This window comes from Chelonia mydas, chromosome 1, assembly GCF_015237465.2.
Source record: "Chelonia mydas isolate rCheMyd1 chromosome 1, rCheMyd1.pri.v2, whole genome shotgun sequence".
NCBI classification, from domain to species: domain Eukaryota; kingdom Metazoa; phylum Chordata; order Testudines; family Cheloniidae; genus Chelonia; species Chelonia mydas.
In genome coordinates, this window is record NC_057849.1 from 53,664,531 (window position 1) to 53,688,715 (window position 24,185).

The 24,185-nt window shown below is 41.1% G+C and overlaps 1 protein-coding gene across 1 annotated transcript in view; it reads left to right on the top strand.

Moving 5' to 3' along the window:
• Positions 1–24,185, top strand: part of LOC102944866 (complement C4) — a 95,354-nt gene that overhangs the window by 22,759 nt on the left and 48,410 nt on the right. The window contains exons 13-22 of the mRNA XM_043545663.1: positions 853–1,050; positions 4,495–4,686; positions 6,745–6,894; positions 7,337–7,463; positions 7,861–7,932; positions 13,895–14,098; positions 17,208–17,322; positions 17,540–17,610; positions 18,811–18,950; positions 19,513–19,725. Coding sequence (XP_043401598.1) covers positions 853–1,050; positions 4,495–4,686; positions 6,745–6,894; positions 7,337–7,463; positions 7,861–7,932; positions 13,895–14,098; positions 17,208–17,322; positions 17,540–17,610; positions 18,811–18,950; positions 19,513–19,725 — 1,482 coding nt within the window. The remainder of the gene's footprint in view (positions 1–852; positions 1,051–4,494; positions 4,687–6,744; positions 6,895–7,336; positions 7,464–7,860; positions 7,933–13,894; positions 14,099–17,207; positions 17,323–17,539; positions 17,611–18,810; positions 18,951–19,512; positions 19,726–24,185) is intronic.

Consider the following 24,185-nt stretch of genomic DNA (forward strand, 5'->3'; position numbering starts at 1 on the left):
AAATCCTGAGGTCACTATGCATTTTGTTCTTGGGCAAACTCCTGAACACAAAGGGTACATCTATACTTGGGCTGGAGGTGTAATTTCTATCTTGGGTAAACATACATGTGCTAGCTTTGATCAAGTTAATATGCTAAAAATAGCCGCGTAACCACAGCAGCATGAGTGGCAGGATTGCTTAGCCACTTGAGCAACTACCTAGGGCCTCAGATGGGATTGTACTCCAATGGATAGCCTATCCTGCTGTCTGTGCTACTGCAGCCACAGTTTTTGTAGCAAGCTAGGTCAATAAAAGCTACTGTATGTGCATCTGGAAATTGCACCTCTAGCTGCAGTGTAGATGGATCCAGAGTCAACCTCTGATGTCAGTGGCGCTGCACGCAGGTGCAGGGATCTTCCTCCAGAGTCATTTGTAGGATAGACATGACTTGATTCATAGCTAACGGGGAAGTATGGAATGACAAAAGACAGATCAGTAAAATCACACAGCTACTTTAGCATAGTCATCTGCGCATTTGAATGGTTGTTAATTTTATTTTCAAAATACTTATTATTAATCATTATTAAGCCGCTTAGTGTGGGTGTCATTGAGCAAGCTACTCTAGGAAAATATCAAAGACAAATATAGCAACAGCAAAATAAGCAATGAGAGAGAATCAGGTTATAGAATTGTTGTTCTTATTTTGAAATCACCAAGCTCTGCAAACAAGCTCCTAGACTTAGTGCATTGTGGTGACACAACTCACCCTCCAGTGTTTTCCAGGTGACTTGGTAATACATGAATTAACAGTGGCACCTGATATTGTCCCTTAATTGGCATGCTGTTTGCTCTGTCCTTTTCTTTCTTCACAGGTGAGGGCTGAGGAGGGGAAGCCTGGCATGGAATCAGCCGGAACCAAAACCACTGCTGAGAGATACCAGTCTGCTACCCAGAACTACCTTAGTATCAGCATTCCACATGCTGTCATTGCACCTGGAGATACTTTACATGTTACCTTGAAGGATGTCCACCAGTCCAGAAGCAATGCCATTGACTATTTCTATTACATGGTTAGAAATAGGACTGTGACAACAAATATTTGCATTAGAACAGATCATTTTGCAGTTTATAAATCTACACAACTGACCTTTTTTAGGTTGGGAGAAAAGCATGTTAACATTAAGATGCAGCTGTGGCGGAGGTCTGGTACAAAGAGATCCATACACTTGGTATTTTTAGATCTTTTGTGACATCCATATACTTTAATTGAAGTGAAAGGTACCAGCTTGAGAGCTTTGGAAACTGGAGTCTTAGGAAGAAAAATTCCATGATCTCCTGATTTTCCTAAGTTTGGGCCAAATTTATGCCCCCTTTTACCAGATCTGAATTTGGTTCTTAAAGCTGCAATAAGCCCAGATTTTCTTTTTTTAAATTTAGTCTTTATCGTCCTGATTCTTATTTATACTTGGGCCCCTTTGCATCACTCTTTCAGTGTAGAGGGGCCTTAAAGTCAGCAGAAAAGTATATGTGCATAAATGAGAATCAGGCCCCAGGAGTTTAAAGTGCAGTCATATTGCTGGCGTCCTTTAATGCCTTGCAGTGTCTCTACCAGATAAATGGTTCTCATTTTACAAGTAAAACTATACTTTTTTAAAACTCACCTGGGATCCCAACGCCCAGCTAGTCCTTTCTAGCTAGTGCATCATCACCTGCAACTAGAGCTGGCCAGGAATGTTTTGACAAAACCTTTTTCAGTGGACATGATCTTTTGAAACTGATGCTTTTTACAGGAAAGGGTCAGGTTTGATGAATTTCCTGTTTTGAAATATTTTTGAAATGTGTTTTGAAATTGCCAAGATGTCCCATTCCAACATGTTCAAAATGAAAAGTTCCAGTTTTTTAGTTCAAAATCTTTTTTTTTGTGGTTGAGACATTTAAGTTTTTTTTAAAATAAAATGATATAAACATGGGAAGTGACATGTTTCAAACTTATGTGAAGCAACCCAAAGTGAATTTTTTTTTTGGATTAACAGTTTGCTAAAATTTTTGAGATTTTTGGCTTTTTGTCCTGATTCAGGATGGAAAATTTCAAAATCTCAACCATTTCCTTAGGATGGGAAAATAGTTTCCTGTTCAGGTCTGACGGAATCTGAGAGCATGTCTACACTACAAAATGAAGTTGCTCTAATTTACGTTGGCATACAGCTGCCGCAGTCATTGCATAGCTTGTGCATGTCTACACTTTGCTCTTTGTGTTGGCTGTGTGCATCCTCACCAGGAGCACTTGCCCGATGGAGCTGTCAGTCCGGTGGCACCTTAAAGACTAACAAATTTATTTGAGCATAAGTTTTCATGTGTAAAAAACCCACTTCTTTCGGTATGGATGAAGAAGTGGTTTTTTACCCATGAAAGCTTATGCCCAAATAAATCTTTTAGTCTTTAAGGTGCCACTGGACTCCTCGTTGTTTTTGTGGATACAGACTAACACGGATTAGCCCTCTGATACTTGAATTGTCAGTGTGGGGAATTGTGGGATGGCTTCAGAAAGCCAGCAACAGTCAATGTAAGCAACACAGGCCTGGTTTACACTGCAGAGTTAGGTCAACGTAAGGCAGCTTATGTCAACCTAACTCTGTAAGCATCTACACTAAAATGTAGCTCCCACCGATGTAACTCACCCACTACGCTGACTTAATAACTCCTTTCTGCAAGAGGCATAGTGCTTAGGTCAATGTAGTTAAGCTGATGCAGTGTCAGTGTAGAGACTGCATTGCTTACATCAGCTGTTGCTGCCTTTCAGAAACTGTCCCACAATGCCCCACCCTGGTAGTTAAATCAGTACATGTTCTCCTGGTGTGACTGTCACACAGGGAACATAGTGTGGACATGTAAAACCAATTCAACTGCGCTGGCTGAACGCTGACATCCACAGGGTCTACACTGACACTGTGTCGACCTAACTACATCAACATTGACTCTATGTCCCTTGTGAAAGTAGAGTTATTAAGTTGGTGTAGTGAGCAAATTACGCTGGCAGGAGTGAAATTTTAGTGTAGACACTTACATAGCTAGGTCAACATAAACTGCCTTGCATCGACCTAACTCTATAGTGTAGACCAGGACTAAGACTGGAATTTAATGAACAATTCTCTTCATGATGCACAAGCCAGAAAACAATCTTGCTCAGTTTCTCGCAGCTTTTATTGACTCTGCAATGCTACTAGGTATAAAAAATATTTCTTTCATGAAAGTAAGCAGATCTGACTATGAATCAACTCAGAGAACAAATCAGTTGAGTGACAAATATGTTCATTTTTTTAACCATAACTGCACTTTACAGCTGACATTTTCAAAGCTGTCCAAAGCATTTGGACACCCAATTACCATTTAATTTCAATGAGAATCAGGTGTCCAAAAGCTTAGACAGTTTTGAAGATCACAATCCCAAGATTTACAAGTTAGAAGTAAAGAAGAGACAATTTTATATCAGGATTAGAATACCTGATACCTGGGCACCTTACTACTCTTGAAGTTCAATATCTGTAAGAAAGTTAAAACCTGTCTGAAAGGAGAAACTCCATTAGCTCATTTGTGAGGATCTCTGTTCTACTTTTGCCATTTTAATGGCAAAAACCTGTATTTTTTTAAGACTTCTGGCCAAATGACCCTATGTTTTTATTGTATCCTCTCTATTGTTGTTTTGAAAAGTGTCTAGCATCAGTTCAGGTAAAATCTTTTTCAGCTCTTCCATCTATAAGGGCCTGATTCTGGCTTTCTTACAACTTTCTCTAGAAGTGCTTCAATTGAAATAAATAGGATTATTTGCAGATAAAAGAATTAGCAGATGTAACAGTGAGTGAATCAAGACAAAGAGCCAGACTCTGATATTCTTATTCACACTGAGTAATACCTTATTCTGCAAGTGAAAGACCTATACCCCCTCCAGCCGATGTAAAAGAGCCAGTGTCTCGATATCCTGCAGAAGGACAACCACAAGACTGCCTTCTAAAGTCTCTTTTGCAAGGTCGGGACAGGGCTGCGCTGGGGATAGAGTTGGGAGTGAAGGAGTGTGTCAGGGTGGACCCCCAGCGCACACATATACCAAAATTCTGGGAAGTGCTGCAGTTCTAAGGGCAGCCTTGCGATGCTACTGTAACTTAAACAGGCTGCCAGGGCTAAGTTATACTGGGGGACTACTCCAGCCCCAGGAGTTGCCCAGAATCAGGAGGGCACGACTCCGTGAGGTCTCCCACGGAACTCAGAGGTACTACCCATAGGCCATGAGTTGTGTGCTGTTCCTCTTTGAGGTGCAGCACCCAACATCACCCTATGAGTAGTACATTGACTTCAGTGGGAGAACTTATGGAGCTAGGTGCTACTAAACCAGAATAAAAGTTATCAGAATCTGGCCCTAAGTGACATGATTATTAAGTTTCATATTCCCTTTATGTAATACAGATTCTGTCATGATTGCACAGCATTTGATTTGTTTTGTATTTGCTTTTGAATTGCAGGTAGTGACAAAGGGAAAAGTTGAGGTTATGGGAAGGGTCCCGTATGCAAACAAAATAATCACCCTTGATGTTACTGAGAAAATGGTGCCTGCATTTCGCTTTATTGCTTACTACTTCATTAAAAATCAAGGCCACAGTGAGATTGTGGCTGACTCTGTGTGGCTAGACATTGTGGATGCCTGTGAAGGAAAGGTAATGACAAATAAAGGGATATTTATAGAGAACAAAAATAGAAAAGAGGTGAATAAGGTGGGATATGATAGAGGTCTGTAAAATCATGAATGATGTGGAGAAAATGAATAGGGAAGCATTATTTATTCCTTCACATAACACAAGAACTCGAGTCACCTGGTGAAATTATTAGGCAGGAGGTTTAAAACAAACAAAAGGAAGTATTTCTTCACACAACTTACAGTCAACCTGTGGAACTCATTGACATGGGATGTTGTGAAGGTCAAAAGTACAGCTGTGTTCAAAAAAGAACTAGATAAATTCATGGAGGATAGATCTATCAATGGTTTTTAGCCAGGATGGGCAGGGATGCAATTTAGGGCTCCAGGTGCCCTAAATCTCCAACTGCCAGAAGCTGGGACTGGACAACAGAGGATGGAGTACTCAGAATTGTTCTGTGCTATTCTGTTCATTCCCTCTGAAGCATCTGGCACTGGCCACTGTCAGAAGACATGATACTGGACTAGATGGACCATTGGCATGACCCCGTACGGCTGTTCTTATGTTCTAGAACAGGGGGTGTTCATGAGACCAGACAGTTAAAGCTAGAGGGTGAAAGTCATCATGGAAATCACTTTCATTAGAAATAAAATTTTTAGAAATGATCCTTACTGCAAAGTACAGTAAGTAGCAGTAACAGATGGCATATATCTGGGAGATTATTCAGAATTAGGGCTGACAGGATATTATGAATTCAGTTACTCCTGTAAATGGCAAAAAAAGTTTATGGTTCTGAATTGGAAGAGGTGAATCTGTCTTAAATGATGTGTGGATAATGGTAATTCATAGTTATATTCCAATGAAAATTGAGTCTGTGGGTCACATTCCCAGATGGTATAAATCAACATAGCTCCTTGGAAGTCAATGGAGCTATGCCAATTTACATGAGCCAATTAAAAATGAAAAGGCCATATCTTGAAAAATGTTGAAGGAAATTAAAATGGGGAGGGGGGGCAAAATAAATTTTGCAGAAAAATTCAAAATATTTAGTTTTGTTTCAGTGGAACAAACCCACTCGCCCACTTGTTTACTTTTTTTCTGCTGTATTTCCCACCACCACCACCCTTTTTCCCCTCAACTCTCTCACTCTTTCTCTCCCCAATTCCCTTTTTCCATTGGGGAAAAGTATAGAAGTGAAAATGTTTCCCCCCAACAAAACTAAACAGAATTTTTCATTGAAAAATGAAGTTTCAACCAAAATAATAATTTTCATGGAAATTTTTTTTTTGACCAAAAATGCCTATTCCGTTGAGGGGAAAAAAAGTTTTCCTAGCAATTTTTTGACTGGCTCTAACTCAGCCAAAGATCTGATCCCATATGTATAAAAGGAACAGAAGCCAGTTTAATACAGGTTGGCATGGTTTATTAATAATCTTTTGGTAATTCCACCATTATCACCATCTAATTCTGAATACACAAAGGATCTACATTAGAGTGGTCCCTTATAGTAATAGTTTAAAAGCCTAGTAGCAAATTGTTTTAGTTTAATTAACTTTGTAACATAAATAAGCTACGCTTCACTAGTTTTATTTCACAGTATTTTTTATTTTTGTCTTGCTTTAGAAAGCTATTAAATGCAGCTGGTACTGTTTAAGGCCCTGATTCAGCAAAGCATTTAAGCATGTGCTTAAATCTAGTTGAAGTTAAGCTCATGCTTTTCTGAATCCCTAAATATTTAAGGTAAAATTCTCTTCGCACACACCAGCTTCCAAGGCTCTTAGAGGGTGTTGCCCACATGTATCTGAGGGCAGAGTCTCCATTCTTTAAGGTTCTGGTGTTCTGAGCTCTCATTGTAGCAGCTGGAGTAAAGGACAATCAGCACGGTTCAGGGTCAGCCCCTTAATCTTCATCTGCCAACAAACACATACCACAAGTGACACTAGATAAATGTTAGTGGTGTGAAATGAAGAAAGCTTAGATAGAGGTTACCTATATTGCTAATACCCCACTAATGTCAATGCTTGATATTAATGCTAATGAGAAATATAAAATTCTGTTATTTAAACATTTTGCATTTAGATTAAACTAAAAACAGACCGAGACACATACGAACCAACGGAACTGATAAATTTATCGATTGACACAGATCATGCAGGAACTGTTGCCTTAGCTGTGGTCGATACTGCAGTTTTCATTCTGAACAGAAGGAATAAGCTTACGGCCAAAAAAGTAAGTGTGTTAAAGACAAAATAGCATGTGTCATTGAGTCAAGTAGTATTTCATAGGAGAATAGAGATATCTGAATATAATAAATGAGTAGTAATCAAAACATTATTCTAGACATTGCTTATTTGGGAAAATATTTTTCTTATTTATTTATAATACATTTCTAACCAATTTGCCTAGGGTTTGCCAAAGCAGAACAGACTAGTAGCCTATCCACTCTCATATGGGCAAAATTGATGATTCAGAGGAAGGCCATAAATGAATTCAATTATGCCCTTCTTAAAATGTCAGATTCCTTTCATCTCAGTGCAGTGGGGTGTAACCAATACTTCTATTTGCATAATTTCTGCATATGGCCCGATAACAGGATATGACATCGCTATTCAGAAAAGAATCACTAGTTTTGCAATAGTGCACCTTCCTTCAATGCTGTTCTATTTTGTAGGTCTTTGAAGCGATGAATTCATATGATCTTGGATGCTCAGTGGGCGGAGGTGCTAACAGTGCTCAAGTTTTCAATGATGTGGGTCTGGCCTTTATATCAGACACAATTAAATCACATTTTCGGCAAGGTAAACAAAGACCTTCTTCCTTTGCTATAGAAGTGTATTGTGGTAGAATAAGTTCACGCTGAACTTCTGGGGTTTGATTTTTAGACCTTGTATGGCACTGTATTGTTGCTCTATTCAGAGGCCTCCCTTCTGTGTGGTCTTATTATTTCCCAATGTTCATTTCCCCATCTTATACTGTGTATTCATAGCTCATATGCAAGTGAAACAGGCTACACTCTTGGGATCTATCATTTGGCATCTATTGTAGATTGGACTGTGTGAGGGGGGAAAGGCACTGGTAAATGAGCTTTGCAGATCATGCATCCTCTGGCTGCTAGGCCCCAGGCTGGTGCTGAGGAGCAACTTAGAGCAGCCTCAGGTATTATTTTAACCAAACTCTCTCGCTCTGTTTTCCTAGGCTATAAGTGTTCACCTGCTACCAGAAGACAGAAAAGATCATTGGATTTTCACAAGCAAATTTCAGGAATTGGTATGGCCATTAATCTTCAGGGGCAAGAGCCAGAGGCTGCTGGGGCAGGGTGGAGAGGACTGGAGAGCAAGGGACCAGAGCCTCAGGGATGGATAGAGGAAAGGGGAAGGATGGTGGGGGGCATCAGGAGCTGGAGCTTGCCTGAGGGAATGGGAGAGGTCTCAGTTATAGGGACAGGTGCTAAACTCTGCTACGTTACAGGGTGTAATCCGGCTAAATCTATTTATTCTCTTTTAGAGGGCATGCCAGTGCTAATTATATGTCATTCCACTTTATCACCCATTATGTTTATGTTCTGCGTGTGCCATAGATTTCAGAGGAAAGCCATTTTAGAAATGACTTTATGGTTAGAAAATATGTTATTAGTACCACTTTTCCTTCCCTTCTGCTTCAAAGCCAGGTTGCCTTCTGCACAGTGTGATCCTGTCAGGGTTTCTTCCCCACTCAGAACTCTAGGGTACAGATGTGGGGACCCGCATGAAAGACCCCCTAAGCTTATTTTTACCAGCTTAGGTTAAAAACTTTCCCAAGGCACAAACTTTGCCTTGTCTTTGAACAGTATGCTGCCACCACCAAGTGATTTAGACAACCAGCCTTGGATTTTTAAGACCCAAAAAACCCAATTAGATTCTTAAAAAACAGAACTTTATTAGAAGAACAAAAAAAGATAAGAGAACAACTCTGTAAGATCAGAATGGAAGATAATCTTACAGGCAGTCAGATTCAAAACATAGAGAATCCCTCCAGGCAAAACCTTACGATACAAAAAGACACAAAAACAGAAATACACATTTTCTCCAGCACAGCGAATTTCACAAGCCAAAACAAAGAAAACCTAATGCATTTTCTAGCTAGATTACTTACTTACTTTACAGGAGTTGGAGGGCTTGCATCCTTGATCTGTTCCTAGCAAAGGTATCACACACAGACAGACAAAAGCCTTTTCCCCCCTCCAGATTTGAAAGTATCTTGATCCCTCATTGGTCATTTTGGGTCAGGAACCAGCCAGGTTACCTGAGTTTCTTAACCCTTTACAGGTAAAAGGACTTTGCCTCTGGTCAGGAGGGATTTTACAGCACTGTATACAGAAAGGTGGTTACCCTTCCCTTTATATTTATGACAGCTCCAAATGACAGAAGTGTTAGTGATCTAAATATATATGATCTGAAGAAAGCATTTTCAAAAATAATTTTCCTATAAGTCTGTCAAATTAAAGTATGATATCTTATGACCGTCACTATAAGAAACAAATGCTTTATCCAAGGGTTTTCCTAACTTTCTGGAACTGGCTATCTATTCCAGGAATAAGAATAGGGTCATGACTCATTCCCCGCAAAACCTCTAACCCTCACCATGGGCAGGTGAAATTTTGAACCATAACCATACTAGACATAACAACTAAGTATGTAGTTTTTAACAGTGATTTTAAGGATGTCTAAAGTTTTATAGATCAACGTGCTGGAAGAATCTGTCTGATTAATGATGTTCCACATAATGCTGAATTGGGGATTACAATCTTAATTCTTTTTTATCTCTATGCAATCATGAGACTTCATTTATATCTTCACTGTTAGAGAGAAACCTGATTTACAGAGATAAGAGAATGAAAATGAGATGGGAACTGTCAAAACTGACCCATCAAAAGCCGAGTTTCCTCTTTCAGAGACACCCAAAATCTTCTGTGCTTCTAGTTAGAGAAAGCCAGTTCCAGAGTGCTGACGCAAGGGATGTCTGTCAACTTGCCTTCCAACAGCCCGGTTAATAAACATTTTAGCTGAAAGGACTGGTCGTCCACCTCTTTGCTGTTGGTGGGTCATCAGAAAAATAGTCCTGCAGCTGGATCTGAAGTTCTCTGAGATGCTGACTGTTGAATTCCTGATGGCTCCCAACTGGTATCTGTTCCCTTAAAGTTTGAAATGAAAGAAAGCTTCTCCAAGTTTCCTTTTTGCACTTGGGAAGACCAGTTTCTAAGTGTTCTTATGAATAAGTTCTGCCCTGTTTTTCATGTACTGAGCAGCCATATTCCACTACGACAGAGAAAAGTTCAGCTCCTTTAGGTGCCCCCAAATGTCAGCAGCATAAGCTACGCATGACCCTTGCTGAATTATTGAAGCCGTCCACCAAGGGAGCTCAATCTTCATTCAGGAAAACTTCTGCTCTCAGTAAAAATAGTTGTTAGCCTGAAACTGTGAAACCATGAGACATGAGGTGCAATATGTTAGATCTGAGTGACCACACCACTGATCTTATTTGTCTTTGCCCTGGTACCATATATGCAGGTTGAGATACACCAGTGAGATACACCATTCTCACTGAACGTGTGAGTCTTTGACTGCTTCTGAAATGTCTCAGATAAGAATTTTCATGGCACTGCTTTGTAGAGGAGCAAGTCTTCTTCAATAGCAACATCAGAAACATACCTCATGAGTGCTAGAAGCCATCCAGTACCAGAGATACTAGTTGCCTCCTTAAGTTGAATTGTTAAATAGTCCCTTTTCCTGTCTTTTGAAAGCAGTTGTTCTCATACATTCTCAGCCACATCACTGGTACAGTATTGAATAGTCTCACTTTACAAAGGGCCTCTTTTCAGTTTGGTGGCTGATTCATAGATTCCAAGGCCAGAAGGGACCATCTAGTCAGGCTTCCTGCATAGCACAAAATAATTCCTAGAGCAGATCTTTTACAAAACATCCAATCTCGATATAAAGATTGTCAATGATGGAGAATCCGTCACAACCCTTGGTAAATTGTTCCAATGGTTAATTATCCTTACTATCAAAATTATATGTCTTATTACCAGTCTGAATTTGTACAGCTTCAACTTCCAGCCATTGGATCCTGTTATATCTTTCTCTGCTAGATTGAAGAGCTCATATTTAAATTTAAATTTAAGTTAAATATTTGTTCCCCCTGTAGATGCTTATAGATTGTAATCAAGTCACCCCGAGCCTTCTCTTTGTTAAGCTTAATAGACTCAGCTCTTTGAGTCTATCACTATAAACCATAAAGAACAGGAGTACTTGTGGCACCTTAGAGACTAACAAATTTATTTGAGCATAAGCTTTCGTGGGCTACAGCCCACTTCATCAAATGCATGCAGTGGAAAATACAGTAGGACGATTTTATATACACAGTGTGACAAAGTTCCTGCTCTATCTTGGTGGGTCTTGTGCTTATTGGTGGATTTGCTCGCCTCGGAGCTTCACGGCAGCCCTCAGCTTGGCCGTTTTTCTGAATTCACAGTCCAGGTCGACTCCTCCTGTGTCTGACCAGGAGTTGGGAGGATTTGGGGGGAACTCGGGCCCGCCCTCTACTCCGGGTTCCAGCCCAGGGCCCTGTGGAATGTAGCTGTCTAGAGTGCCTCCTGGAACAGCTGTGCGACAGCTACAACTCCCTGGGCTACTTCCCCATGGCCTCCTCCCAACACCTTCTTTATCCTCACCATAGGACCTTCCTCCTGGTGTCTGATAATGCTTGTACACCTCAGTCCTCCAACAGTCTGCGTTCTCACTCTCAGCTCCTAATGCCTCTTGCTCCCATCCTCACACGCAAATGACAAACTGAAGTGAGCTCCTTTTTAAAACCCAGGTGCCCTGATTAGCCTGCCTTAATTGATTCTAGCTTCTTGACTGGCTACAGGTGTTCTAATCAGCCTGTCTTAATTGTCTCCAGAAGGTTCCTGATTGTTCTGGAACCTTCCCTGTTACCTTACCCAGGGAAAAGGGACCTACTTAGCCTGGGGCTAATATATCTGCCTTCTATTACTCTCCTATAACCATCTGGCCTGACTCTGTCACAACAGAGAACATGAAACAATGGGTGTTACCATGCCCACTATAATGAGAGTGATCAGTTAAGGTGAGCTATTACCAGCAGGAGAGGAAAAAAAACTTTTGTAGTGATAATCAAGATGGGCCATTTCCAGCAGTTGACAAGACTATTTCCAGCAGTTGTGGATACAGACTAACACGGCTGCTACTCTGAAAACTATAAAGCATGTTTTCTAATCCCTTCATCATTTTTGTGGCTCTTCTCTGAACCCTCTCCAAGTTATCAACATCCTTCTTGAACTGTGGGCACCAGAACTGGAGACAGTATTCCAGCTGCAGTCACACTGGTGATCACTACAGAGGTAAAATAACCTCTCTCCTCCTGCTTGAGATTCCCCCATTTATTCATCCTAGGATTGCATTAGCCCTTTTGGCCACAGCATCATGCTGGCAACTCATGTTCAGCTGATCATCAACCACAACCCCCAAATCTTTTTCAGAGTCAGGCCATATAATTTTTGAACCCATATTCATTGAGCAGGGAAGTATAAGATTTTCTACAATAGTATAATCCTTATACTGTTGTGTGATCAAGATGCCTGAAGGGCATGAGTCTTGTCATAGCCAGTTTGAATAATCAAGTCTTGCCGATTGTTCAAGGCATTGAGGTTTCTTAGGAAAAAAACCCTCAGGTTCATCTTTCAGTGACAGTCATTTTGAAGGTTTCTTAGTCTCAGCTGCTAACATTTCATATCACACCACACACTGTGATATCAAATCAATCAATGTAAAACCAATTGTTCCATCCTCAGGTTTTCTGTTAACTTTATGAGCTGTCTTGGGAACACCTCACTTGCCATTGTCTCATTCACAAAACTTTTCAACCAGCCAGGGTCCTTTCCTGACTGACAACCCTTTGGCTAGAAGTGATGTCTAGTCAAAATGGAATGACATAGACAACGTGATCATGTTAGGCTCAGCAGTGTCAGTGGGCCTTCGTGTTAACAGCAGGTGCACTGTTCCAGCTCAGTGGTATGTTTTATCATGGTCTGTGTGCATGGGCATGAGCACTTGCACTTCCTATGGTACATCATAAATAACAGTGCAGGTACAGGTGTTTTATTTGCAGCAGCTCTAGTAGCATGCTGCACTCACGTTCTGCTCAAGACTACACTGAGCATTTGTCTAGATTCACGTTGCAGTAATATGGTGGCCTTAAAGGCAGCATGCCAATCATGATAAGACTTATAATGTGTACCTAATTACAAATGTATTACATTTCTTTTTTTTCCCCACTGCAAAATGTTATAGTCATGTTTCAGTTATATATTTGGTACAATTTTTCATGACATTGTTGACATCTTCTCCACAACCCGCTCTGGGACTGGATTCTACGCTTTGGGAAACAGTACCTTATACCCTAAGAGAGTGTGGCTTCTCAGCTCTCCAAAAGGGATGGAGCATTCATTTCTAGCACTCCACAGTTATGAGATATTAGAACTTACCAATGTCACTGAATCAGGACGGAAGATGATGAGTGTAGTTTTCACTCTTTACCTTTATCTGAGCCTGGATGGGAGGGAAATGGGAAGAAATGTTTTTGTGGCATGTTCTTTTACTTTTTTTTAATGATGGTCATTGAAAAGCTATTCAAGGGCTAGGCGTGTTGGAACCATTCTCAGTGGAAATGGGCTAGTAGGCAGATTACAGGTGAGGATGTCGAAGTGTATGTTTAGTTTATTAAATCATTCTGTTGTTTGTTCCAGCGAAAGCAGAAATAAAGGAACATAATCCATGCAGAGGAGAATAAACCTGATAACTGAAACTCACAATCTTAAATTTTTCTGTATAAGAAAACAAGCATTTGAAAAATGTGTCCTAAATAAGAGTCCAATTCTGCTCTCATTCACTTCAGTTCAAGTCAGCTGATCCTGCCCCCAGTGACTTCATGGTCTGAACTTGAAGGAAAGATAAGATTGTAAACCCTTCGGGGGAAAGGACCTTCTTCTCTTTCTGTTTTAGTACAATGTCTAGCCGGGTGGGGCCCTGGTTCATGATAAGGGCTCCTATGGCTACTGTGAAAATAGTGACAATTAATAATGACGACACAGGTGAAGTACATAAGTATGATTGAATATCTCAAAATGTATCAAAGCCTCTGCAACACTGACGTCACTGTAATTTTGTTACAGCTAGCAAATACCAAGATCCTGCTCTACGAAAGTGCTGTCTTGATGGAATGAAATTAAATCCAATGAGATTTTCTTGTGCCAAAAGGCAAACTAGAGTTACTGGCTCAATTAAATGCAAAGAAACTTTCAAGTACTGTTGTGAGAGGGCTCAGAGCCTCAGGAAGCAGCTGGAACAGAAGAGACTAGCTTCTACACTGGCAAGAAGTAAGGAATTTTGCCTTTTAGTAACATACCATTTTTAAAAAGTGAATTGTATACAGTCATCTCTGAAAAAAACAGTTGTTTTAGGGCTGCAAGGTAGAGAAGAATCACATAGGTAAGTATTATTCACAGGGACACATGTCATTGCAATGCCTGTGGCTTTAGCCAGGCTAGTCTCATAAAACCTGTAGCAGTTTGTGCAGTTGATTCCCCAAGCGCGGGGTTCCGAAATGACACCGAACTGCAAATATAGTTCAGCTACGGCTCAGTCCTGCAAGATACTGAGCACTGACTTTGAAGATGCTGTCCTGCAATGTGCTGAGCACCTGATACGTCTGTTGACTCCCGTGCTCCAATACTGCAACATTCTGAGCACCTGCTGCCCTTGTGGTTTGTTACCAATGGTTTCTAGGCGATACATCTGTGTTCACTTCAGATTGTGACAAGAACCGATCTAGGTCTGTCCGAAAGTCGAGCTCAGGTTTTTGGGCCATAAGAGGTTGGGTTACATTTATCGAAGAGATAATACACCGCATGAAGGATGACGTTTGTCTGAGCGTGAAGTAGGGCCAATGTATCTGATGTAATTCTCCATTATATGCACACACGCATACATATGTCATGGCTGAGTAAGGTGGGATTTTGGAAAGTGTGTATTATTGGTTTAACTGTGCTCCCCTTGAAGTCAGTGGGGATTTTCAGTGGGAGCGGAGTTAGGCCAATGATGGGAGCTTTTGAAACCCCCACCTGAAATGTTTAACAACCATTGTTTTTTGGTGATTTGTGTGTAATTTACAAAGTTCCACACTCCTTTCCTCTCCTTCTCTCACAGACATCTCCATACCTTCCTGCATTCTCCCATTTACATTTTTAAGGTTCCTTCTCCCAACTTATTCACCATACCACAAATACTACTTTCCATGCTTTCATGAAACATGCAAACAGTGAGAGCAATCCAGGAATTCTCTGTATGTTTTTGGCCCTCATTTGTTGTGTCATGTTGAGTTTAGTTAGCAGGTGCAACTGGGCAGGTATTGTGAGCCTGTGTCCCCTGTGCCCTGCACCTTTTACAGTCACTTATACCTGTGCAAAGGAAAGGTAAAATGCTCCCAGTCTCATCTGGTAACATTTTGCATGTATCCTCTCTACATGCTTGTCAATGGCTACAGAGGGGTGCAAAGCAGTGGAGAATTAGGGCCTCTGAAGTCAAACTCTGCCTACCTTACTCTCACTGAGTAGTACTGTATCGTAAATGGTTCCAGTGGTGTTAATCTGGCCCTGGTTTGGGGGGACACCTTTGGTAGCACATCTTTGCTCACTCAGAAGAGCAGCAGTATTAATAGTGAGGTTTACATTGTTACTTTCTGAGAAAGCAGTAATTTGTAAACTAATGATAGTGACCGTTTATGTTAATATTTTCAGTAATGTAAGAACACAGGAATCGCCAGACTGGGTCAGACCCAGGGTCCATCTAGTCCAGTATTCTGTCTCTGACAGAGGCAGTGCCAAATGCTTCAGAGGAAAGTGTAAGAACCCTGCCCGAGGCAGATGTGGGGTAATCTGCACCCCCATTAGGTCTCTTCCTGTTGTCTAATACACATTGGCCTAAGCCTTGGAGCTTGAGGGTTAATATCCCTTCCACAACATTTTGGTTATCATGAATTATGACAAATCTGGATATTCTTGATATCTGTAGACATGTCCAATTCCTTTCTGAGCCTTGTTCAGTTCTTGGTCTCACTAACTTCTTATGGCAGTGAATTCCCCAGTCTAATTACAGATTGTGTGAAAAATTTCCTTTTTTCTGTTTTGAATTGCCCACTTTAAAATGTGACCTTGTTTATGTGTTATGAGACAGGGAGAACGGAAGCTCCTGATCCACCTTCTCCGCACCATTCACTTTTTAATATAATTTTATCATGTCCCTTTTATTCATCTCTTTCCTAATCCCTGTCCCAATCTTTTCAGTCTTTCTCCATATGAATTTTCCCATTCCCCTAACCATTCACATTACCTTTCTCTGACCACCATCTAATTCTGCAATACCCTTTTTGAGATCTGGCGACCTCTACACAGTATTCCAGGTGAGGCTGCACCATGGATTTACACAAAGGGGTTGTAATAGTCTCCCCACTATTCATCATCCCATTCCTCAGGCAACCTAACATCTTGTTTGCTTGTTTGACTGCTGCTGTGTACTGAGCAGAGTCTTCACTGAGCTGTCAAAATTTCAATTGAAAAGTTAATTTCTTTACATGAGTTATATACCATAAGCCTGATCCAAAGCCCACTGATGTCAGTGGATGGATTCCCACTGTGGTCTACTGGGTATGGCCCTGGTTTCTGTTCCCAGCTCAATCATTAAGCAGCTGTGTGACCTTAAGGATTTCACTTCACCTCTCTGGGCCTCTCTTGTCCATCCCACACAATGTTTAAACTATTTTGTTTATTAGCTGCCTCTCACTGTGTATTTGTACAGTACCCAGCACAATGGCGACAATCTTAGCTGGGGTCTCTAAGCACTCCTGCCATGCAAATAAATAATAACGATCATTATCATCATCATTTCTGAATGAATTTCAGTGCACTTTGGATCATACACTATGTACCCAAGCACGCTGAGAGTTTTGCTTCCTGCTGACACTGTATGAAATTCAAGCAGAGAAGTTTTTTGCATTTGTCTCCATTCTGCCCCTTAGGAAGCCAATTTCATTGAACAATTCTGTGTGTCATGACTGATCCCATTCAAAGCATGATTTCTGTCACCAGTGTTCTCTCCTTCTCCTTTCATGGCCCATCTATCACAGTGGTAATGAAGAAATAATTTCTCCACTTGTAACTAAAGGGGGAATTTTTTTGGTTGACAGCATATAATTCCCCAGTTTGCAAGGAAGAATTAACCTTTTGTTCAGTGTCAATCTTTAGTCATTGTCTGTTGTCTTTCTGCATTTTTTTTTTGCAGTTTACAAGATCAAAACCAGGCAGAGTCTTTTCATTCAGCTATTCAGCATATTAATCCTTTTGTCTTGTCTCTCTGACAACTGATTCTCCAAATCAGTGTACGGTTATTGGCCATAGGCTTCAGGGAAGACTCCCAATTTCTGTTTTCCAGTTGGTGACGTTCCAGAAGAAGAAGTGTTTGATGAAACTTCAATCAGCTTGCGCAGTGTCTTTCCTGAGAGCTGGTGGTGGGAGACAGTAGAAATTAAAAACCCTGGACAGCATAGGTACTGTATTATTTGACCAGATGAATACACCTACATGTATATAAATATACCCATAATGTCAGTGTTCTGTTGAACCCATTACAGAGGGATTTGGACCTGCTTGCTGTGTCTCTCCTCCACAACTGATATTTTTTTCTTGTCAGTCTTCAAGACTGAAGGAATGAACTTGTTTTCATTTCACACATTCTTCTTAATATTTTATCTCTTGTCCCTTTAGGATAGCAAATGCTATTCCTGACTCTATAACTTCGTGGGAAATTCAAGCAATAAGTATATCACCTCAAAAAGGTAAAAAAACCTTATCGGTAAACTATTGGTTCACTCTGTACTGATGCATGAATATTCACTCAACCTCTACACCTTCATAAAGGTGTGCACTAGCTCAACTAGAAGTTATGGGCTCAATACAGAAAGTACAGAGTGGAATTTTATGGCCTGTGTTGTGCAGGAGATCAGATTAAGGAATCATAATGGTTTCTTCTGGCTTTGAAAATCTAAGAACCTTTTAATTTTAGCTTCCAGTTAGACAGAGGGTTATGGCAAATGTGCTAAATAACAATGATAAATAAAATGCCTAGCACTTTGAACCTATGAATCTTTCACTGTATTTAGTGATGCCTGTGTTCATATTAAGTAAATCTGGGGAGCAGGTGCAGAAAGAAAATTCCAAAGTAATCTTATTCAGAAGATTTTAACTTAATATGTGGTACATTACCATTAATAGATTCATTGGTTTTGAATAATAATACCTAGTACTTTGCATCTGTAGATCTCGACATACTTCACAAAGAGGTCAGTGTCATTATACCCATTTTAAAGATGGGGAAACTGAGATACAGAAAGGTGACTTCCATAAGAAAGAAAGTGACTTCCATAAAATCATCAAGCAGGCCAGTGACAGATATGGGAATAGAATCCAGATCTTCTGCATCCCAGTCCTGTGTTCCATCCACTAGGCAACATTGCCTCATACATGCAGAAGGGATCATTGGTTTGGCCATCTAGTGTGCTCTCCTGTATAACACACACTATAGAATTTCACTCCGTTAGAGTCCTAGTCATAGAATTTAAAACCAGAAGGAGTCACCAGATCATCTAGTCTGATCTGCTGCATAGCACAGGCCACCAGCACCAGAGTGGGGAAGGGTCCGTTTGGAGCATCCATGGCTGTGCAATCTCCATCTGATAGGTCGTGTAGAGTAGGCATGCCTGAGGCTGCAATCACGGTTGCAGAGATGATCTGCTGCTGCACTCCAGCCTTGGGGAAGGAATCTGTCTCCTAGACCTCCCCGGGAATTCCAGCACAATGCTGGGCTTGATGCAGGATAGATTTGGACATATGTTTGTTTCTGAATGGCAAGAAAGGAGCACAGCTATTTGTTCTTTTTTAAATGTAACATCTTCATGAGTGCCTAAACTAACAGCACTCTGAAAAGCTAACATACCGTGAGTTTGCTGAGTCTGAACTCCAGTTTTCTCCTCCACCAGGATTCTGCGTAGCTGACCCCAAGACCTTTAAGGTTTTCAAAGATTTTTTTTTATCAGTAAGGTTACCATATTCAGTTAAACGGTACGAGCAACTAGAAGTAAAAGCAGTTGTCTACAACTACCTTTCTGAAGATCTCAAGGTAATGTTACTGTAGTACATTGCTGAACTGTTTGCTATATAAATCACCCAGCCACCAATCCTTACTTCCTTTGTCAAGTTTCAGCTACATTGTCTGAGTTGGCCATACTTGGCTGGGGTCCTTTGGGCTCTGTAGAAATGAGCAGAGCTAGGATACAGGGAAGACTGCTCCCTCAAGCTTCAGGGACGAATGGAAAATAGCATTAATGTTTATATTGCATGTTTTCAAAGCAATAAACAAATATTCACTAATTTATCCTTACATCCCTCCTGTAGGCAGGTGAGTACAGTTAGCCCATCTTTGAATAAGCAGCTCAGTCTAAGTGGTTTAGCTGGGAGGCAAGATGGTCTAATGGATTAGCTATCAGACTGGGAATTAATAGATTGCAGTTCTGTTCTTGGTTTTGATAATGATTCATTGTGTGGCCACAATAGGCACTTAGCTCCTCTCAACCTCTGATCCATTTGAGGTTTGCTCTTCATTGCTTATATCTGTCAGGATATCTATTTCCTTGAGCAGTGGTGTAATAAATATTATTACAAGCATTTCCTTGTTTCAATAGGTTACAGTGAAGATGATCGCAGTGGAGGGGGTGTGCAGTGCAGGGACAGCGACAAAGGATGTCCAACAGAAACTAACTGTTAAGGGAAACTCAGCAGTGCCTGCCTATTTCTCAGTAGTTCCACTCATTGTAGGGGAAATTCCAATTACCGTTACTGCTTTTGACCCAATTTCTGGGCACAGTGATAGTGTTATGAAGAACCTCAAAGTTGTGGTAAGTATTACAGCATTTGATCATAGAATCATAGAATCATAGAATATCAGGGTTGGAAGGGACCTCAGGAGGTCATTTAGTCCAACCGTCTGCTCAAAGCAGGACCAATCCCCAATCAAATAATCCCAGCCAGGGCTTTGTCAAGCCTGACCTTAAAAACTTCCAAGGAAAGAGATTCTACCACCTCCCTAGGTACGCATTCCAGTGTTTCACCACCCTCCTAGTGAAAAAGTTTTTCCTAATATCCAACCTAAACCTCCCCCACTGCAACTTGAGACCATTACTCCTTGTCCTGTCCTCTTCTACCACTGAGAATGGTCTAGAACCATCCTCTCTGGAACCACCTCTCAGGTAGTTGAAAGCAGCTATCAAATCCCCCCTCATTCTTCTCTTCTGCAGACTAAACAATCCCAGTTCCCTCAGCCTCTCCTCAGAAGTCATGTGTTCCAGACCCCTAATCATTTTTGTTGCCCTTCGCTGGACTCTCTCCAATTTATCCACATCCTTCTTGTAGTGTGGGGCCCAAAACTGGACACAGTACTCCAGATGAGGCCTCACCAATGTCGAATAGAGGGGAACGATCACGTCCCTCGATCTGCTCGCTATGCCCCTACTTATACATCCCAAAATGCCATTGGCCTTCTTGGCAACAAGGGCACACTGCTGACTCATATCCAGCTTCTCGTCCACTGTAACCCCTAGGTCCTTTTCCGCAGAACTGCTGCCTAGCCACTCGGTCCCTAGTCTGTAGCTGTGCATTGGGTTCTTCCATCCTAAGTGCAGGACCCTGCATTTATCCTTATTGAACCTCATCAGGTTTCTTTTGGCCCAATCCTCCAATTTGTCTAGGTCCCTCTGTATCCTATCCCTGCTCTCCAGCGTATCTACCACTCCTCCCAGTTTAGTATCATCCGCAAATTTGCTGAGAGTGCAATCCACACCATCCTCCAGATCATTTATGAAGATATTGAACAAAACCGGCCCCAGGACCGACCCCTGGGGCACTCCACTTGACACCGGCTGCCAACTAGACATGGAGCCATTGATCACTACCCGTTGAGCCCGACAATCTAGCCAACTTTCTACCCACCTTATAGTGCATTCATCCAGCCCATACTTCTTTAACTTGCTGACAAGAATACTGTGGGAGACCGTGTCAAAAGCTTTGCTAAAGTCAAGAAACAATACATCCATTGCTTTCCCTTCATCCACAGAATCAGTAATCTCATCATAGAAGGCGATTAGATTAGTCAGGCATGACCTACCCTTGGTGAATCCATGCTGACTGTTCCTGATCACTTTCCTCTCGTGTAAGTGCTTCAGGATTGATTCCTTGAGGACCTGCTCCATGATTCGTCCGGGGACTGAGGTGAGGCTGACTGGCCTGTAGTTCCCAGGATCCTCCTTCTTCCCTTTTTTAAAGATTGGCACTACATTAGCCTTTTTCCAGTCATCTGGGACTTCCCCCGTTCGCCACGAGTTTTCAAAGATAATGGCCAATGGCTCTGCAATCACATCCGCCAATTCCTTTAGCACTCTCGGATGCAACTCGTCCGGCCCCATGGACTTGTGCACATCCAGCTTTTCTAAATAGTCCCTAACCACCTCTTTCTCCACAGAGGGCTGGCCATCTACTCCCCATGTTGTGATGCCCAGCGCAGCAGTCTGGGAGCTGTCCTTGTTAGTGAAGACAGAGGCAAAAAAAGCATTGAGCACATTAGCTTTTTCCACATCCTCTGTCACTAGGTTGCCTCCCTCATTCAGTAAGGGGCCCACACTTTCCTTGGCTTTCTTCTTGTTGCCAACATACCTGAAGAAACCCTGCTCAGCTGTGGTGCAGAAATTTAATAGCTCCCTTTCTGTCTGTCTCTGTTTCATTAAATATACACATAATTGTGTGTATGGAACTCTCAGGAAGAAAATAGCACTAGAAAGTAGTGACTAGAATGAATTTAGCACAAAGAAGAAACTTCATTCTGGGATTGACCTATGACTACAATTACCTATTATAAGGTGGGTGCACAACTGGTTGAAAAAGCATACTTAGAGTAGTTATCGATAGTTCACAATCAAGCTGGAAAGGCATATTGAGTGAGGTTCTGCAGGGATTTGTCCTTGGTCTGGTTCTATTCAATATCATAAAAACATAAGAACGGCCATACTGGGTCAGACCAAAGGTCCATCTAGCCCAGTATCCTGTCTTCCAACAGTAGCCAATGCCAGATGCCACAGAGGGAATGAACAGAACAGGTAATTATCAAGTGATCCATCCCCTGTCGTCCATTCCCAGCTTCTGGCAAACAGAGGCTAGGGACACCATGCTTGCCCATCCTGGCTAATAGCCACTGATGGACCTATCTTCCATTAACGTATCTAGTTCTTTTTTGAACCCTGTTATAGTCTTGGCTTTCACAACATCCTCTGGCAAGGAGTTCCACAGGTTGACTGTGCACTCTGTGAAAAAATATTTCCTTTTGTTTGTTTTAAACCTGCTGCCTATTAATTTCATTTGGTGGCCCCTAGTTCTTGTGTTATGAGAAGGAGTAAATAAAACTTTCTTATTTATTTTCTCCACACCAGTCATGATTCTATAGACCTCTATCATATCCCCCTGTAGACGTCTTTTTTCCAAGCTGAAAAGTCCCAGTCTTATTAATCTCTCCTCAGACGGCAGCCGTTCCATACCCCTAATAATCTTTGTTGCCCTTTTCTGAACCTTTTCCAAGTCCAATATATCTTTTTTGAGATGGGGCGATCACGCAGTATTCAAGATGTGGGCATACCAGGGATATATATAGAGGCAATATGATATTTTCTATCTTATTATCTATCCCTTTCCTAATGATTCCCAACATTCTGTTCGCTTTTTTGACTGCTGCTGCACCTGGATGTTTTCAGAGAACTATCCACAATGATTCCAAGATCTCTTTCTTCAGTGGTAACAGCTAATTTAGACCCCATCATTTTTTCTGTATAGTTGGGATTATGTTTTCCAATGTGCATTACTTTGCATTTATCAACATTGAATTTCATCTGCCATTTTGTTGTCTAGTCACCCAGTTTTGAGAGAACCTTTTGTAGCTCTTTACAGTCTGCCTGGGACTTAGCTATCTTGAGTAGTTTTGTATCATCTGTAAATTTTGCCACCTCACTGTTTACCCCTTTTTACAGATCATTTATGAATATATTGAATAGGACTGAGCCCAGTACAGACCCCTGGGGCCACTATTTACCTCTCGCCATTCTGAAAACTATTTATTCCTACCCTTTGTTTCCTATTTTTTAACCAGTTACCAATCCATGAGAGAACCTTCTGTCTTATCCCATGACTGCTTACTTTGCTTAAGAGCCTTTGGTGAGGGACCTTGTCAAAGGCTTTCTGAAAATCCAAATGCACTATATCCACTGGATCCCCCTTATCCATATGCTAGTTGACCCCCTCAAAGAATTATAGTAGATTGGTGAGGCATGATTTCCCTTCACAAAAACCAGGTTGATTATCCCCTAACAAATTATGTTAATCTGTGTGTCTGACAAGTTTGTTCTTTACTATAGTTTCAACCAGTTTGCGAGGTGCTGAAGTCAGGCTTACTAGCCTATAATTGCCAGGGTCACCTCTGTAGCCCTTTTTAAAAATTGGCATCACATTAGCTATCCTCCAGTCATTTGGTATAGAAGCGGATTTAAATGATAGGTTACAGACTACAGTTAGTAGTCCTGCAGTTTCCCATTTGAGTTCCTTCAGAACTCTTGGGTGAATACCATCTGGTCCTGGTGATTTATTACTGTTTAGTTTATCAGTTTGTTCCAAAACCTCCTCTAATGACACCTCCATCTGGGACAGTTCCTCAGATTTGTCACCTAAAAAGAATGGCTCAGGTTTGGGAATCTCCCTCACATCCTCAACCATGAGGACCGATGCAAAGAATTCATTTAGTTTTTCTGCAATGGCCTTATTGTCTTTGAGTGCTCCTTTAGCATCTCGATTGTCCAGTGGCCCCACTGGTTATTTGGCAGGCTTCCTGCTTCTGATGTACTTAAAAAAAATTTTGCTATTAGCTTTTGAGTCTTCGGCTAGCTGTTCTTCAAATTCTTTTTTGGCCTTCCTAATTATATATCTTCATAAATGATTAGGATAATGGCAGCAAGAGTACATTTATAAAGTCTGCAGATACCACCAAGCTGGGTGGGCTTGCAAGCACTTTGGAGGACAGGATTAGAATTCAAAATAATCTTGACAAACTGGAGAAATGGTCTGAAGTGAACAGGGTGAAAATCAGTAAGAACAAATGCAAAGTACTACACTTAGGAAGGAACAGTCAATTGTACAAATACAAAATTGGAAATGACTGCCTAGGGAGGAGTACTGAGGAAAAGGACCTGAAGGTTATAGTGGATCACAAACTGAATATGAGTCAACAATTTAATACTGTTGCAAAAAAAAGCAAACATCATTCTGG